The sequence below is a fragment of the Neopelma chrysocephalum genome, unplaced genomic scaffold (genome assembly GCF_003984885.1).
Source record: "Neopelma chrysocephalum unplaced genomic scaffold, ASM398488v2 Primary Assembly neopelma1_24, whole genome shotgun sequence".
In the NCBI taxonomy this organism is placed as follows: Eukaryota; Metazoa; Chordata; class Aves; order Passeriformes; family Pipridae; genus Neopelma; species Neopelma chrysocephalum.
The window spans coordinates 31774756-31790422 of NW_020897693.1; the positions used below are offsets into that span (position 1 = coordinate 31774756).

At 37.3% G+C, this 15667-nt stretch overlaps 1 protein-coding gene across 19 annotated transcripts in view; it reads right to left on the bottom strand.

Annotated features, from left to right (window-relative positions):
- The window catches only part of RALGAPA1 (Ral GTPase activating protein catalytic alpha subunit 1), a 151575-nt gene that overhangs the window by 119925 nt on the left and 15983 nt on the right, over positions 1-15667 (bottom strand). For all 19 annotated transcript variants that reach the window (XR_003532151.1, XM_027670920.1, XM_027670900.1 and 16 more), the window contains exons 6-12: positions 15403-15580; positions 13695-13810; positions 11606-11744; positions 5390-5598; positions 4663-4902; positions 2329-2517; positions 1704-1841 (exon numbers count right to left, since the gene is read on the bottom strand). Coding sequence is in view for 18 of the 19 variants with exons in the window: in XM_027670920.1 (XP_027526721.1) it covers positions 1704-1841; positions 2329-2517; positions 4663-4902; positions 5390-5598; positions 11606-11744; positions 13695-13810; positions 15403-15580 (1209 nt within the window). In the remaining variant the exon portion in view is untranslated. The remainder of the gene's footprint in view (positions 1-1703; positions 1842-2328; positions 2518-4662; positions 4903-5389; positions 5599-11605; positions 11745-13694; positions 13811-15402; positions 15581-15667) is intronic.

Consider the following 15667-nt stretch of genomic DNA (forward strand, 5'->3'; position numbering starts at 1 on the left):
CCAGGGAACCTTACTTACTAATTCCCTGAGTAGCCTGAAATCTGCTCTCCTCATTTCCAGAGCTGAGGTTTTGTTCGCACTTTTCCTCCTCTCAGAGATTTTAAACTCAATCACTTCGTGGTCGCTGTGATCAAGATGGCCACCAATCTCCACTTCATTTACAAGATCCACTCCGTTGACAAGCAGCAGATCAAGGAGAGCACCTTTCCAAGTCGGCTCCCTTAGTACTTGTTCAGGACCTGTTCCATAAAGTTGTCATCCAGAATTTTTAGGAATCTCCTGTCCCGTGTTGTACCCGCTGTGTGATGCTCCCAGTTGATTTCTGGCAATTTGAAGTCCCAGAAGGGCAAGAGCAGTTGACTTGGAAGTGTCCCTTAGTTCCTTAAAGAATAATTTGTCGGCATCATCGTCCTAGCTGGGGGCTCCTGGTTTGATGACATCCACATTATTTGTTTGTCCCTTGGTTCTTACCCAGAGTCTCTCAACTGTGCCATTGCCAGCTGTGAGCTCCATACATTCTAACCCATCCACTACATACAACCCCTCTGCCTCTTCTGCCCTATCTCTCCTGAAGAGTCTGTAACCGTCCAACAGGGCACTCCAGTCACATGTCTTATCCCACTAGGTTTCACTGATGCCAATGATGTCAAATCTCAGGGATGAGCAAAAGCTTTGAGCTCCTCTTGTTTTTCCCCCGTGCTGAGTGCATGGGTGTAGAAACATTTCAGGTGTGGTACATTGTAGCCAACACCTCATGAGGCAGATTGAGGTGTCCCATCAGTGATCGTTTTCCTCATGTTTTGGCACACCAACCCATTGCTTAGCCCTGGCAAGCCTGGTATTTGAAGATGTCACACTCAAATGAGGATTATTTTTTCTGTGATATGATGCAGAGCTGAATGCATGTTCTGACACATAATTAAAAGATTTTTTTTATTGCAGTACCCAACACTGGTCTACACATTGTCCTGCTTAAGATCAATAAAGGTTTAGTGAACCACTGTCATTATTCTAACTGTATATGTCTGTTCTAGAACAGGCAGCAGTTACGAGTATTGAGGCCATGTTGCTGAGAACACAGCTGCGTTGGGCAGGACACGTCTCAAGGATGGAGGACCACCGCCTCCCTAAGATCGTGCTTTATGGTGAACTTGCCACTGGTTGCCGCAAGAGAGGAGCCCCAAAGAGAAGATATAAGGACTCCCTGATGCAACATCTCAGCCTTGGCCATATTGATCAACATAACTGGTCTACTCTGGCCTCCAATCGGGAGGTCTGGAGACACACTATCCATAACGCTGCTGCTTCCTTTGAGAATGCACGCAGGATCACTCTTGAGGAGAAAAGACAACGCAGAAAGAATCGTGTCTTGCCAATACTACCTAAGGAGTCCTTCTGCTGTGCCTTTTGCAACCGGACTTGTCTATCTTGTATTGGCCTTTTTAGTCACCAGTGCGCTTGTAGCCAATGTGGGTAGAGCCCTTCCCAAATCTTCGTTCGTGAAGCCTAGCCATGAAGGGATTTATCATCATACTTGTTACATATAAAATAATTTTTAAAATTTAGAGATGCTTCAGAGATGCATGGGATTCCCTGGCAGAAGTATTGCATTACATTCCACTCTTTATGTGCTGATAGCAAGAGTTTTAGATAATTTTAGATAGATAATTTAGATAAAATTAGATATCAAGTCTATTTCATACCTGCAATACTGACTGCACTCCAGCTTGTACATTCTGCTCTTCAATATCAATTTCAGATGTTTTATGCAAAGTGTCTTCATAACAGCCATTTCTTGTCCAGTTTGAATTTCTAACATGACTCGAGTTCATCCCTTTTTCCTGAAAAATATTTTTTCTTAAAATCCCATACATTTATAGACAGGTAATTTGGCTTTATATTAGAGGAAAAAGGATATAACAGATATTAAATAATAAACAATGGCAGACAAATGCACCTTAAAGATACAACAATATTTCATGAAACTTGTAGCAATTATCTTAGAAGTATCTGAATGAAATAACTACTATTTTCCTCATCCTTTAATTTGTATATAATTTTTACACAGCTGAACATTGGCATACTGTATAATCCATCTCTTGAGAATAGTTCATAAAACGATATGAAGTTTTAAATTGAACGAACCACATTAAAAGACTTTAGACAGTGGATAAAATTGGTAGCTCATTCATATAGTGTTTGACAATTGATTTTCCCCAACAGACGCTCTAACATCAAAGTAAACCACATATAAACTAACAAGGAAGCCACTTCTCTGTCTACTGGCATATTAAAAAGCCGCACAAACAGTAACCAAAAATATTTTACCTCTTCTCTTTCTTTTCCTTTCTCTGATGAATTATGGTCAATGTTTTCATCACAATCTACAGTTGTGCACTGCATTATGTCTTCAGGTTCTTTCATAAATAAAGGTTTGTCTTCTTGTTGAATCCATTCCTGATACACCTTTACCACTTTCCTCATGGCAGCTGCTTCACATATTGGCAACAGAAATGCCTGAGTAGAAAATGAAAGAAACAAAACCCAGTCACAATACTTGAAATCAAGTAGGGCTCTTGTACAAGTTATAAGATATAAGGGGGGGAATACAGCCACTTAGGATCTTAACATACATTTTACTCCTAAACCTAAATGTTTGCTCACTTTCTTTATATATAAACTGAAAAAACCATGAGATTTAAAGAAAGCAACTTGTCAAGAAAATACTTTGACAACTTCATTGCCAAAGAGAGAGAGAGATGAGAATCCACGTGGGCATATCTACTTAACACCTAGCCTGCTGAAATTAAGACCCACACACTCCTCAAAAATATGCAAAATGAATGAGTAGAAGTTTCTATTACAACATTTTCCATTCAGAGGATTTGGAAGAGTGGAGTCAAGCCAGTTTTAAATGACTAAGAAAAATTCAAGCGACACACAATACCAGTAGCCATCTATCTTATTTTTAGTTAAATGAGATTTTACAAAACGGTATCCTTAAAACAAATGACTCCCTGAAAAGACTTTAGAATTGTTGTTCCTAAAAACTCCGCATATGAGTTGATGTAATGGCTGATCAGTGCCCTCTTCAGTAGGTTTTCTGTATCTGCTGTACTGGTAACAACTGAAACCTTTAACACTAGTCAGGTTTTAACTAACTATAAATACATTTACCAACGACCATGACATCCTAATTATATTTTTTAAAAAACAGATAAACTACACTAACACACAGCTTTACTGAGTCTATGCTGTGAATGTTGAAGATTCATTGCCTATGTCTTTAAGGAAGGCCCACTTAACACAAGTTTTACGTTCTCTCTGTAAATAGACATTTAATACCATTATCACACTGAAAAGAATTGAGCTATGCATTACAGAATTAAACAAGTTCATCAGTCACACACTTGCTCATCAAGTCTAACAGTCTTCTGCAAGCTCAATATACATTTTTCTGTACCCTGAAGTCTAAAATGCATAAAACTTGTTCCCTACAAACAATCTTTCTACCACTTAGTAAAACTGAAACCTCTTATTGACTGGAATAACTCAGTCCTAATGTTTTAGACAATATCTGACATATTAGAAATGAATTTACACTGAAAACTCCTGGCTAAATAACGATGTAAATGAGATCTCATAACTGCACATAAAATCTAAATAATCTACATAACTCTCAGAGTACTTTATGAAAAGAATGAAGAAAATTGCCTTTGCTGCCACTTTTCACTGTGGGGACAGTTTTTAAATTGACCATTGATAATTTTAGACTACATTTCATGTCTTAGACCCTGTAAACCCTTGAGCAGCAGCTGAATTCAGGTAACTATCTCCTTCAGTAATGCATCCAAGTTCTTCAATACAAGGGATATGGATAAGCTTCTGACATTTATTTACCTCATTCAAAAATATCCATTTCATCCAGATATAACAGAGTTTTAAAATGTTAAGCTTTCTGCCGTTTAAAGCAATTAGTGTTGTGCACTGGACTTGAAACTTCGTATAATTTTCTTTACCATTATTCAGAAAACTGTCTTGTCTTTGATCTATAGTATGGGGCATAAAGAAAGTCTATCTTGTTCTGTTCTGGCATACGTTCTCAGTTTAAATTTGTTTAGTAGTTTCCAGTTGAGAAACACTATTTTGAGTATGCTCAGCTAACGTCTTTGGTTGCAGTGAAGTCAGCAGAAGCTGTTACCTCCTACAGCCACCTGTCCCAGTCTTCCGATGAACACTATAAAGGTAAGGACATTCAGTTGCTCCTAAAACAGCTCTTTAACAGCTGGAGACTCCCACAGGAGGCTTATGTAAATATGGTTGGTTGTGAGTTCCAATAGCTACAGTGTTGATGTGTGAAAAGATGAAACATTCCGATTTATGGGAAACTATGAAGTCCAAGTTAAATGCTGTCAAACTGGTTATTAAAGATATAAAATTAGAAAAATCAGGAACTGGGGATATTCTACACAGAAAATATTTCAGAATTTTAGCTTTTTGATTCTTAAAGGTAAGATGACAGATCCTTAAAGGCAAGACGATAGAAGAACTGTAACTTTATATAATGTTTGCTGATCAAGTGCTCTTGAAAGAAAACCAGAACATAACGATAATTTATAATATAATAATCAAGATTCATGCATTTTAAAGAGGGTTTTTTACCTGTCGAAAAATCTCAGTTAGAAAATTAACATTACTTCTTTTAGAAGAAAAGACTTTGCGGACAATTTCAATATCAGTTAAATGCTCTTCATCAATACTGCAGAGGCTGGAAGAACTTGGTTCTCTCTCTGTTAGAGTACTTGTATTAGAATGAGATTGTTCTGGCTCTGCATTTCTATCCTGCTTATCAGTACTGTCATTTTTGCTGTCCTCCCTTGAAACCATGTTAGCAGCTGCTCTCTGAAATAAAAATTAAAGAATATTCCATAGCTCATTTTTAGTACAACAATCAAATGGTACAATTTAAGTTATACAACTTAAACATAGTATATATCTATAAAATTTATAATGTATACATATAATATATAATGTATAGATAATATATAATATATACAATATATAATGTTTATATACTATATAAACGTTATACTTAAACAAGTATAATTCAAAACAGTACAATGAATTCAAGAAAAAAAACACACAAAAAAGGATTCACTGCATTTCAAGAGTTCTTATGTCTATTTGATTAAAAACAAATTGCAGAATTTGAAACAAAAAAAAGCAGCATAGTAGGTTGTTCTGAAGTGAATTAATAAGCATAACATTTGTTCAGAAATTCCTTTTTTAACTTTTCATTAGTTGTAATTATCATAGGAGTGCATACTGCTGACATAACAATTAAGACAAAAACATGAAAACAAACACATTTTGGTGCATTTGATTTTACCTGAATATTCTTTGGCACATTTTCACCTTCCATCCCAGGAATATGAGGTCCTGTATGCGGTTTTGGCTCAAGCCAGAAAGACACCAACCATCGAATGACAATAACACGAGCCTTAATAAAAGGTTCCTTTGTGCAATATATTGCCTCATTGGTTTCAGCATCTTTCTTAACCATTACATAATGTGGCTTTGGTCTCATTTGTGGTATATCTGTGAAGAAATGAAACATTTTAAAAATATGTGCAGAGAGAAAGCTCTGTGTAAGAAAGAAATCCTAAAACCATAAACAATACATGTGAACTTTCAGAGGTGTTTTGTTGCATTCACTGTTGCACAACTCATTCCAAGATGTGCTGAAATGAACGCAATAGAGAAAATTTCAATTATTATAAGACATCAAAACACTTTACTTTTCTCCTGGAGGGAGACAACACTGTTTGGTCCAAAAGACAGAAACTTATTTCTGCTATGCAAAACCTTTACTATTTTTATCTGACAGTGATTTCTATAGCCTTACATCTTTGTTTGCTTTTTTTTTCCTAAACAAGTAAATATATTTATTTTCCTTGTTTTCAGGTTTTTTTAAGCTACATGTTATACTCAATATTTAAATATAAACTTCAGCAAATTCACTACTTCACATTTGCATTAAAAATTAGAAAGAAGTTTTAAGTAGCAAAATAACTGTTAACTAGACTATGACCTATACGAGAAAACTATGTTCATATAAAATTAAGATATTGTCAAATCTAACCATGGCTACAATGGAAGATATATAATTCCCAAATGTATACAGCAGCTACAATAAACACAGCCTCTTCCGATCCTGCAATAGGTGAAATATGAATAGAACAGAAAAATCCTGCTCCAAAGCCATATGAGCTTTGTAGCTTCACCTAGTGCCACATCTGCACTGGCTAGTTTTGCTGGACTTTGCTGACAGACCACAGGCACATGACTTAGCTCAAAGATTATTCTGTGGCAATAGCTTCAATAGCTATTCCCTACTGGCCTGCAGGAAATGTAATGAATGATGTCCAGCAGCCCACGAACTGGCAGGAACTGTGCTTATTTGGGGCCTATAATTGACAATTCCATTTTCGCTATCGCATGTTCAACATGATAGTTCAGAACTATTTAGCGCTTCTGGTTCTCTACTGTGCTGGAGTCATCAGTATTCCTGAATCTGCTTCAGAAAAAAAATATGCCAGTACTTAATAACTCAATGTGGATAGAATGGACATGTGTGGTAAAAGCACTACAAAGATGGGGAAACACATGGATAATGTTTTAAAATTGTGCATTTTTCTGTGACTCAACACTGCAAAATGTAATTTCTGGGTTTCATAACCCAAGACAGGGTGCAAAATAGTTCTGCGTTACTAATTATCAACCTGAAGCGGCAACGGTACTTTCATGTGCAAATGAGATTTCTCTGGGAGTGGTGTGCCAACCAACTCTAATCCTAGCTCTAGAAGGGCAAGTGTGAGATATGCTCCAATACAGAAAGAAGATGAATATTAGTGTGAGGACAGATTATGATATGTGCTGTCAGAACACCCTGCTGCTGGTGTTTCAGTATCACAATTTTAAACTAGTGACAGCACAAAAACCCCAAACCAAAACACCCCCAGCATAAACAAAAATCCAAACCAAAACAACAACAAACAAGATCAAAAAGAAGGAAGCATAGAAAATTACGGTCCTATCCAGATACAGAGTGATAGATTGGACAGAAATAGTATTTCAGCACTGCCTCAACTCTTCTGTAGCCTGTACTACAGGAGCAAGAGAGATGTTCCAAGGTTTAACAAACCAGAGGGCAGTTCAAACATACTAACGGAGAGAGTCAAAGAAGATGTACAGTAGTCACACTGAACAGTATAAAGTTGTTCCCTGATCGGATCTTCCTAATGCAAGGTCAAGAGTTGCTTTAAAGGATCCTGCATAACTTTGCCAGTTTATGGTATCAGAATACAGAAGCTATCTGGATGGTAGCACAGAAATAAACTACTACTATCTAGGCAATTAAATTACGACAGCCTTTTTAAGGCATCTAAAGTGAAGCCAGCCTATCTGCCAGACTGCTGCAAAGATTTCCTTGTTATCAATACAAATACACAAAATCCAGCACCAGCACCGAGGATATCCAAGATGGTGTATCTCGGTGCCATTTCAACAGCCACATACTTAAGTAGCGATAAACTCATCACAATGCTGCTAAACTGAGGAATGTTCCCAGAACACGCTACAAAGTTCCATGCACACTTATCAATGGAACCATAATTTTTAGAGGAAAAAACCACGATTCTTGCATACCATCCACCTAAGTAAGTAACAAATGCACACAATACTTTTTGAAAAGTTTACAAATGGTTTATTTACTGCAAATGAAAAACCTCAGCATATCGTTTTCATTCTGTGGAAAGCAGCAGGCTAGTAATAAAATGAAAAACTAGTATCTTAAACAGATGCATATATAACAGTACAATCTGTGAAAGAAGAAAGCAAATGCCTGATAGCACATTATTTAAAGATGCAAAAATCAGTTCTCTCTGGTATCTATTTGCATTCAGCAGAGCACAAAGGCTGCAGTATTTTCAAAAGGACTAAAAAGCAGTAAACATGTCTTTGCAGTATATTGTCTCCTTTTAGTTTCATGATATCCTCTCGGAACATCCTTTCTATACATTTTGTTCCAACTGCAGTATGTGCTGAAGCTGCTTCTCAAATGTATCCTTCTTCAGCCATTTCTTCTATTTTCACATTGCTGTCCATCTTGGAAGTAGGTATCAAGGCTTCAGATGAGGACACAGACATAAAACCAAAGCAAAATAGAGCTTGTTAGATTGACTCAAACAGCACAAAAGGAAATATTCCCTTCCCCCAACTTTCCATTTTTCCTTTCTGTTATGTTTTGGGCTTTCCACACCTGCTGCCCTTCCTCCTCTGGGAACCTGACATGAGCTGATGCCAAAAAGGGCAGGAAGCTGTAGGTGGTGGAAGACATACACAGGGTAGAAAATGAAAAGGCCAGCAAAACCTCAGTTATAGTGGTGGATACCTGTAAGCTTTGACCAATTTTTAAGACAAAAAAGGGTTCATCAGGAATGAAGAGCTGAAGAAAACTGTAAGACAGCCCACTCTATTGTTTCCCTGTACATGAAGGAGCCCATCTAAATGGCTTGGAAACGGCATAGAAAGGCACATTACTATAATGGAAGAAGCAATGCCCCTAGAATCTTACTGCCATATCTCTAGTTCTTCCTAAACAGTTTCTAACTCAATCTCAACAGATGTTTAACAAAGACACTACAGGAAGACAAAAACAAACAAAGAAACAAAAACCCCCAAACCAAAACAAAAAAATCCCAAATAAAATCCCCACAAAAAAACAGATCTCATAGGCTTTTCAACACTAGCTTTCCTGTAACTGGAATGCTCGGTGCTCCTTACTGTAACCAATATATTTATCTGAAAACAAAGAAGGAAAGCAGGAAAGAAGGAAAAAAAGAAACCTCAGTCTAATATACTATATTCAGTAAAGCCCTGTATCAATGCATGCTTATTAAAATTACTGTTTTGATTTGTACCTCATGACTTCTCCTAGATTAAACACTACACCAGTAGGATAAGAACTCTTTTGAGTAGCAGGCTCAGTGCCCAAGTTTGCCCTGCTTTCAGCCTAAATGCTGTAAATTCAGAACAGACACGGGATTATTTTCAAATAGGGTGGGAAGATGCATGTCAGAGAAGAACTTCTTAGAGGAGAAAAGATTATTCTACTCACCAGTGCTTCTGCTGTTTTCATCACTGTATTGTTCCAAAAATCCTCATCACTGTTGCTGACTTTGCACAGTTTAAGGCACTCACGGTAATTCTGGAGATCTGTGCCTGTGCCCATTTCTTCTTGTTCCCTATTGTCCTCTTCTTCCCTAAGGTCTTGGAAGTTTCTTGTTTACGGTTCACAGAAAAACAGAGGACTACAGTAACACTTCTAAAGAAGACTAAATCAAGATCTTCACAGAAAGAGAAAATATAATTTCCGTATTTCTTGTTCGAGGGCATCAAGCAACAGTAGGTTTGCTTTCTCAGCACTGCTTACCATCCTTCTTGTGGCTATTTTATCGCTGAACCTCTTCAGCATCTTCACATAACTCTTGTTCTACTATTACTTATGGCTAGATTTATACTGTCTCTTCTCCCCTAGATGAGAAGGTCCACTGTTTATCTTTCCCAAGAAAACATGGTTTTGAAACAACCATCTCTGAAATCCAAATAAATGTATATACACTGGAAGAAACTACAACCTTTTCAAAAAACTTCCCTGACAGCCTGATTTTATAATATGGAATTGTGGCTGGACATCCCTACTAATGCTTTTGAGATGCTGCACCGACAGATAAGAGGAACAGTGAGGTGAGGTGTTTGTGTAAGTAGTGTTTCAAGTAATTAAATGGTAGCTTAAAGCCTGAATACCTGATATCACTTTGCAAAGAAGAGTCTTGAACTCTATTGGCTTACAACCAACACTGCATAGGTGCATGCAAACCTGATACAACAAAAATCAAGATTTGCAAACAACATTCTAGTTCAAAAATGGACTAAAAATCTCTGAGTAAAACTCTACTTAAGTTTGCTTAAACCTAAAATTTCACCCTGTATATGGAAAGATACATTCTAGCACCATCAGCTTTAAAGAGTGTGTTAAACTCTAGCCTCCTCTTCCTACTCCAAGCTCTCGACAAAATGCAGTTGGCACAAAAGCCTAATTAACTTTGCTCTATCAGAACTATGAGCAAGCACTGTATGATCCAAACACTATGATTCTGTACAGATAAAGACAACACACTCAAAGAACAGCACACTAACACCTTTTATCTCGGCAGCAGTAGTTTCTCTTCAGAGCAAAATTGAGATCAACAACAGAGATCACATTAAAGATCTGTTTTACAAGAACATTTCATTTACCTTAATCAGGTTAATATAGCAAGATTGACTCTAATGAAAGAGTCAGAAGCCTCCACAAATGAAGAACTGAAAATCATGAATGGGAACTATAACATGTTCTTTCATGAGAAATACTTTTGGAGAATGCTCTTCATGGGCAACATGACGAGCAAAAAACTTTGCTATACTCTCTTGTTAGAGAGCACAGTTACCAGCCTCAAACACTGTTAAGGCCATACAAGGGAGGAATTTCTGACAGGAAGGTGCTAATTCCAGGCCTTGGCAGAGGCAAGATCTGGTTAGCACATCCTGGTTAATGCATCCCCATGGTGACAGACTGTGTGGAAAAGAAGCAACTGCTCATATGCGTATCACCGGTCAAACAAAGATCATCCCAAGTTATGGGACAGACGGCATCTGCGACCATTAACAGCCACCCAATCCCCCTGGAATACGCCTCTGTGGATACCCAGAACTTGGACTGTATACAGGTAGCACAGTTGTCCAGGTGTTAAGACCTAGCGGGAGGTTAACAAAGCTTGGGAAGAAGGATATATCACTGATAGTGGATACAAAGAATGCAAAATTTATGGGCCACAAGGACATTTGTCACAACTCCCAAGAAAAGGAAGAAACTAATAAAACCAACTCAGCAATTGTGCTGAAATCAGCTCTGACTGGGTAAAAGGTAATTCTGGCAGGGGGAGATCATGACCACTGACTCATGGCCCACCAACTCAAGAAATCCATGACGCAAAAGAAGAGAAAGACTGAGCATGCACACTAATTAGCATAAGAAGCAAGGGAATCATTTAACCAACAGAAGATAGAATACTAATTAATAAGAGAACTATGTAACTTGTAGCCAATAAGCATTAATTCCTTTGTTTGCTAAAATGTATAAATGTGAAAAGATTTGGTAGTCAGCAGCAAACCTTATGGACTCAGTACCCCTTTCTGCACAGAACTTACCAACAGAAAAATGAACTGGGTCCCCCACCATGCCACCGAGCCCAAGATAAAGAAGGATCATTGGGATGCCGCTGGATCTACAGGTGGTGACTATCTTTTGCTTGTACTGTCTCTCTCCTTCTCTCTCTTTCTCTTTCCTCTATACACTTAATGTTACAAAATAAAGTTGGTGTTGTTCAATTGGCATTTGGTCTAGTTTGCAACTTAACTTGGGCAGAGGCATCTCTCACTAATCGCATCATAACTTCCGTATTAAGTAAAATGTAATGATTTTATCAGCTGTGTTAACACTTACCAAGTATAGGGTTATACAAGCTGCTCTCCTTACAGATGTTTGGGAAAATAGAAGGTAAGTAGTATTTCTTAAAATTTGAGAATAAAAATGAAAATCCCTTTTCCTGGTTTTCCTTGTTCTTCCATTCTAAACTCTTAACCTTAAAAAAAGAAATTGGACAAAGCAAACATCTATAAGTGGAATAGAAAGATAACTTACAAAGAGGACATTTCATCAGTTATTTCTTTGAAACACAATCATACATTTGAATAAAGACTTTCAGAAAGATTAAAAAGAAACTAGCTAGGAAACAACAAAGAAACAAAGGCTGTTCTCTTCCAAAACATTGCTTCAAAATGAACTTGAACACACTAAATACCTAAACCAATAGAAATACATCTGCCTTTACAGTCACCTTGCTAAGTCACGGAGTAAACTCAAATCCACTGCTTTTAATAAAACTGTTTTACTTCAAAATGTTTTATAAGAGAAGAATAATTACCCGTGCCACTCCAAATATTTCTTTAACAATTTCTTTTAACACATTTCAACTAATAAGTGTCCATATATTCATTATAATAAGTACTCGGATTCATTTGTATAGTTGGCAATATGAAACAAACATTTTTCAACCATGTGCATCAGAAGATACAACTTTAAAGTTGAGTTACACAAATGTACTTTCATGGATCATGAGTACTAAGCATTTCCCATTATGAAATGTTTTCCTACGTGGTAAGCAGTACGAAGCATGGTAAGTTCTCCTTAAGAAATCTAACATGCAGTTTCCATCTTTGTTCACAAGGATCCATCTGCCTGCAGAGCTGGGTAATTTGCCCTTCTTTTTTTTCCTTTTCCCCTCTACTCCTCCATTCCTTACTCAAAGCCACAGTTCTATTATGATCTATTTTCAGGGCTTTTAGAGTGGAATACATATTTCATCCCCCAATATAATTCAATAGAATGGGCGATACGTATTATTTTGTGACAAAGTCCTTTAGCAGAACTTAATATCAAAGAAGTAACTACTCAGCTTGCAACTGTCAGTGCCTCTAAAGAAACTTCAGCAAAACTTCAGCACTCACATACTGAACAAGCCCTTTGACACCTGTCTCAATGACTTATCTGCATTCAAATATAATACTACCAATTCACTACAGAGAGAGCAGTTGTTTTCAAAAACATAAACGCTATTTTTCTCCTAAGTGAATAGTCAGTAATAAGCTTACCCTACAGATCACAAGTATGATGACCTCTATTCAAACTAGGGGATGCTGGAAGCAACAAAATGAGGTTGCAAATTATTCCAGCACGGCAAAGTTCACAGAGAAGGATAGAAAAAGGGAAGCCATGAAATCTTTAATATTGGTCATATTTGTACACTGCCCATCTTCTCTAGAAAATCTGCAAAAGTGTGAAGGAAAATTTATGGAAAGATACCCAACTGGGCTCTGCTGGACAAGTCTAACCCAGAAGGCAGTACCCTGGAACATCTACCATGTGTCATGCAGTCAAGTAACTTGCTGTGCACATGACAGAAGAGCAGGCTCAGAAACAGCATGTGCTAGCTGGCCAGCAAATCAGTTACACAACATATAACAGCCAGGCCACAGTTTTTGACAGAAGCTGCTGCCATGCCCTGCCCTGCATTTCAAGTACTGGCTGAGATCATGGTAGTGCCAAACTACAAGGGGAAGGACATATAGTGTGAGCTCGAGTTGCACACAGTGGACTAAGTACTCGTTCAAGTCTTCATTTTCTGCACACAGTTGATCCACTGGTTGAAGGCAACAAGGCAGGGAAGGGGAGGTGAAAATGGGAAGGGAACTGAAATCAGCTGGAAGTGACTGACAAGTTGTTTTTCCTCTATGCCACAATTTGATGGAAGATCCTCTGGTAAAAGACCTAGGAATCTTCACATAGAAGACAAGTGAAGATTTTTCTAGGAGAACCTGCTTTTTACAAAGGACACTTGAGGGAGGGGCAAGAGGGAGGAATCTTTAAAGGATTTTTATAAACATCTGCAGTGCTAAAAGTAAAATACTTATTGTAATGGACAAAGAGGTGTTAATCGTTTCATACTTGTTTGCTTGGAAACTATAGAACATACCTGAATTACCATGTATTTCAAAAGTGCTTCTAAAAAATAGCTAGTTAAATCTTCTTGTCCTTTATCTCCCGATTGTGGAGGAACAAGTGGAGTGATTTCCTCTGTAGTCACTTGAGCTATTTAAAGAAAAATAGAAGTACACCTAACATTTAGACCATTTCTTCTCACACATAAATATCTACTGAGTTATGAAAGTAGGAATGCACTGGGGTAAGCAGAGACAGTTATAAGTAAAACAGTACACCCACAGATTAATGAAAATCAGGAAATTTTAACTAATAAACCACCACAGAATTAATTTCTTACCCATATAAAAAGCACAGTAGATAATAAGTAGGTTTTCTTAATGCACCTTGGGAATCTACCTGCCAAAACTGAATTTTTTCCAAAAGGTGTAATCCATTTCTTTTGGAATTTATGCAAACAATAGAGTAACATTTATGTTGCACAAATGCCAAATCTTTACTTACATCTTTCACAATTTTCTCATTTGATAGTTGATCAGTTACATTTCTGTTAAGTTTTACTAGCTGTATCTTTTCTTTGCCTCAACAACGAAGCTACTTCAGAGTTGAGTTTTCTCCTGTTCCTGTAGTTAGATGCTCACATTTCACTGTTTGCACTCTGCATTTCACAAGATAACTGCAAAACAGGGCTTAAGGATGTAGCAAACTTTTGCCTGCAGAGCTATCCTGCCATGAAATTTGTCTGCTAAGTTTCAGAAAATTTAATAACTAGTCACAGAGACACTGCTTGCCTCTACAAGCAATAAAATATTAAAATACTGGGTGAAGATGGAAAAAAGGCAACAGCACTTAATGTTCAGAGGAAAAAGCGGTTAACTTCTTATTCCCACTTATGTGAATGCACAGTTTGCACTTAGGACCCAATCCAATTGCAAATCATTAATAAGTAAGCTTAAAATCCCACTAACAAGAATAAATTGAGTTAGTAGGCAAGAGGCTCCCCGAAGTAACCAGTATCTGATACTTACTGCTAGAGTGAACAAAGGAAAAACTGTCTTAAGAATCATCTTAAGAGAAAAACTATCCTCTATTGATTAGAATCAAGATAATGACCTTACCAGTAAAAAAAAAATCTAGAAAGTATAAAAACCTTATCTCAGAATGCTCATGCTTTTCTATTGATGCAAACCTTTATGACCTCAGGTTTTGCAATTTACAAGGTCCGATGCTTTTCAAAGATTTCAAGTTGCAAAAATATCACAGCCTTAATTGCCTGGTCATACCCAGACACATTTGCCCTTACACAGTGCCCTAAAAACCACTCATTCTCTTAAAGGCCACACCAGAAACTGCTTTGCACAGCTTGGTCCCTGGAGTATGAACAAAGCCAGTGCAAATGTTCAATGCAAGCAGAATGTGCAACTTTGCAGTAGATGCAGTATCCTCTTGCAATTCTGAAGAATTGCATAAAATTGGTCAGTTAATTTTCACCCCCTATGTGTTAAGCTACAATAGCCATACTTAGGGAAAACATTCCAACAACCACAAAAAACAACTCATCCTGAAAAATAACAAAACAGTTGCTACTGAAAGAAGACTTGATAAACTGCTAAGAAACTCATTAATAGCTCCATCATCTTCCTGGGTACATATGTACTTTAGTTTTTGTTACCTCAACTTGCCTTTTCTGTGACAAGAATTGAATTATGTTGAAAATTGAGTAATACTACCAAATAACTTACTTTCTTGAACATTAAGCGGAGGGTTAATGAGATTATCAAGTGTTCGGGGGCCATATTCAGACTGTGGTGATGAAAATCCAGGAATCAAGCAAGAAAACATCCATAATTGTTCTTTACTACAGTTATTTTGAAGTGCTTGCAGCCACAAAAGAAAGAGACGCACTCCCTCTCGACGTATCTTAGAAGGAAAAAAAAAAAACAGAATAAGTTATCTTGTCCCAGAACATACAAAAGAATTTCCATTTTTCCTGGAGGGCGAAGGTGA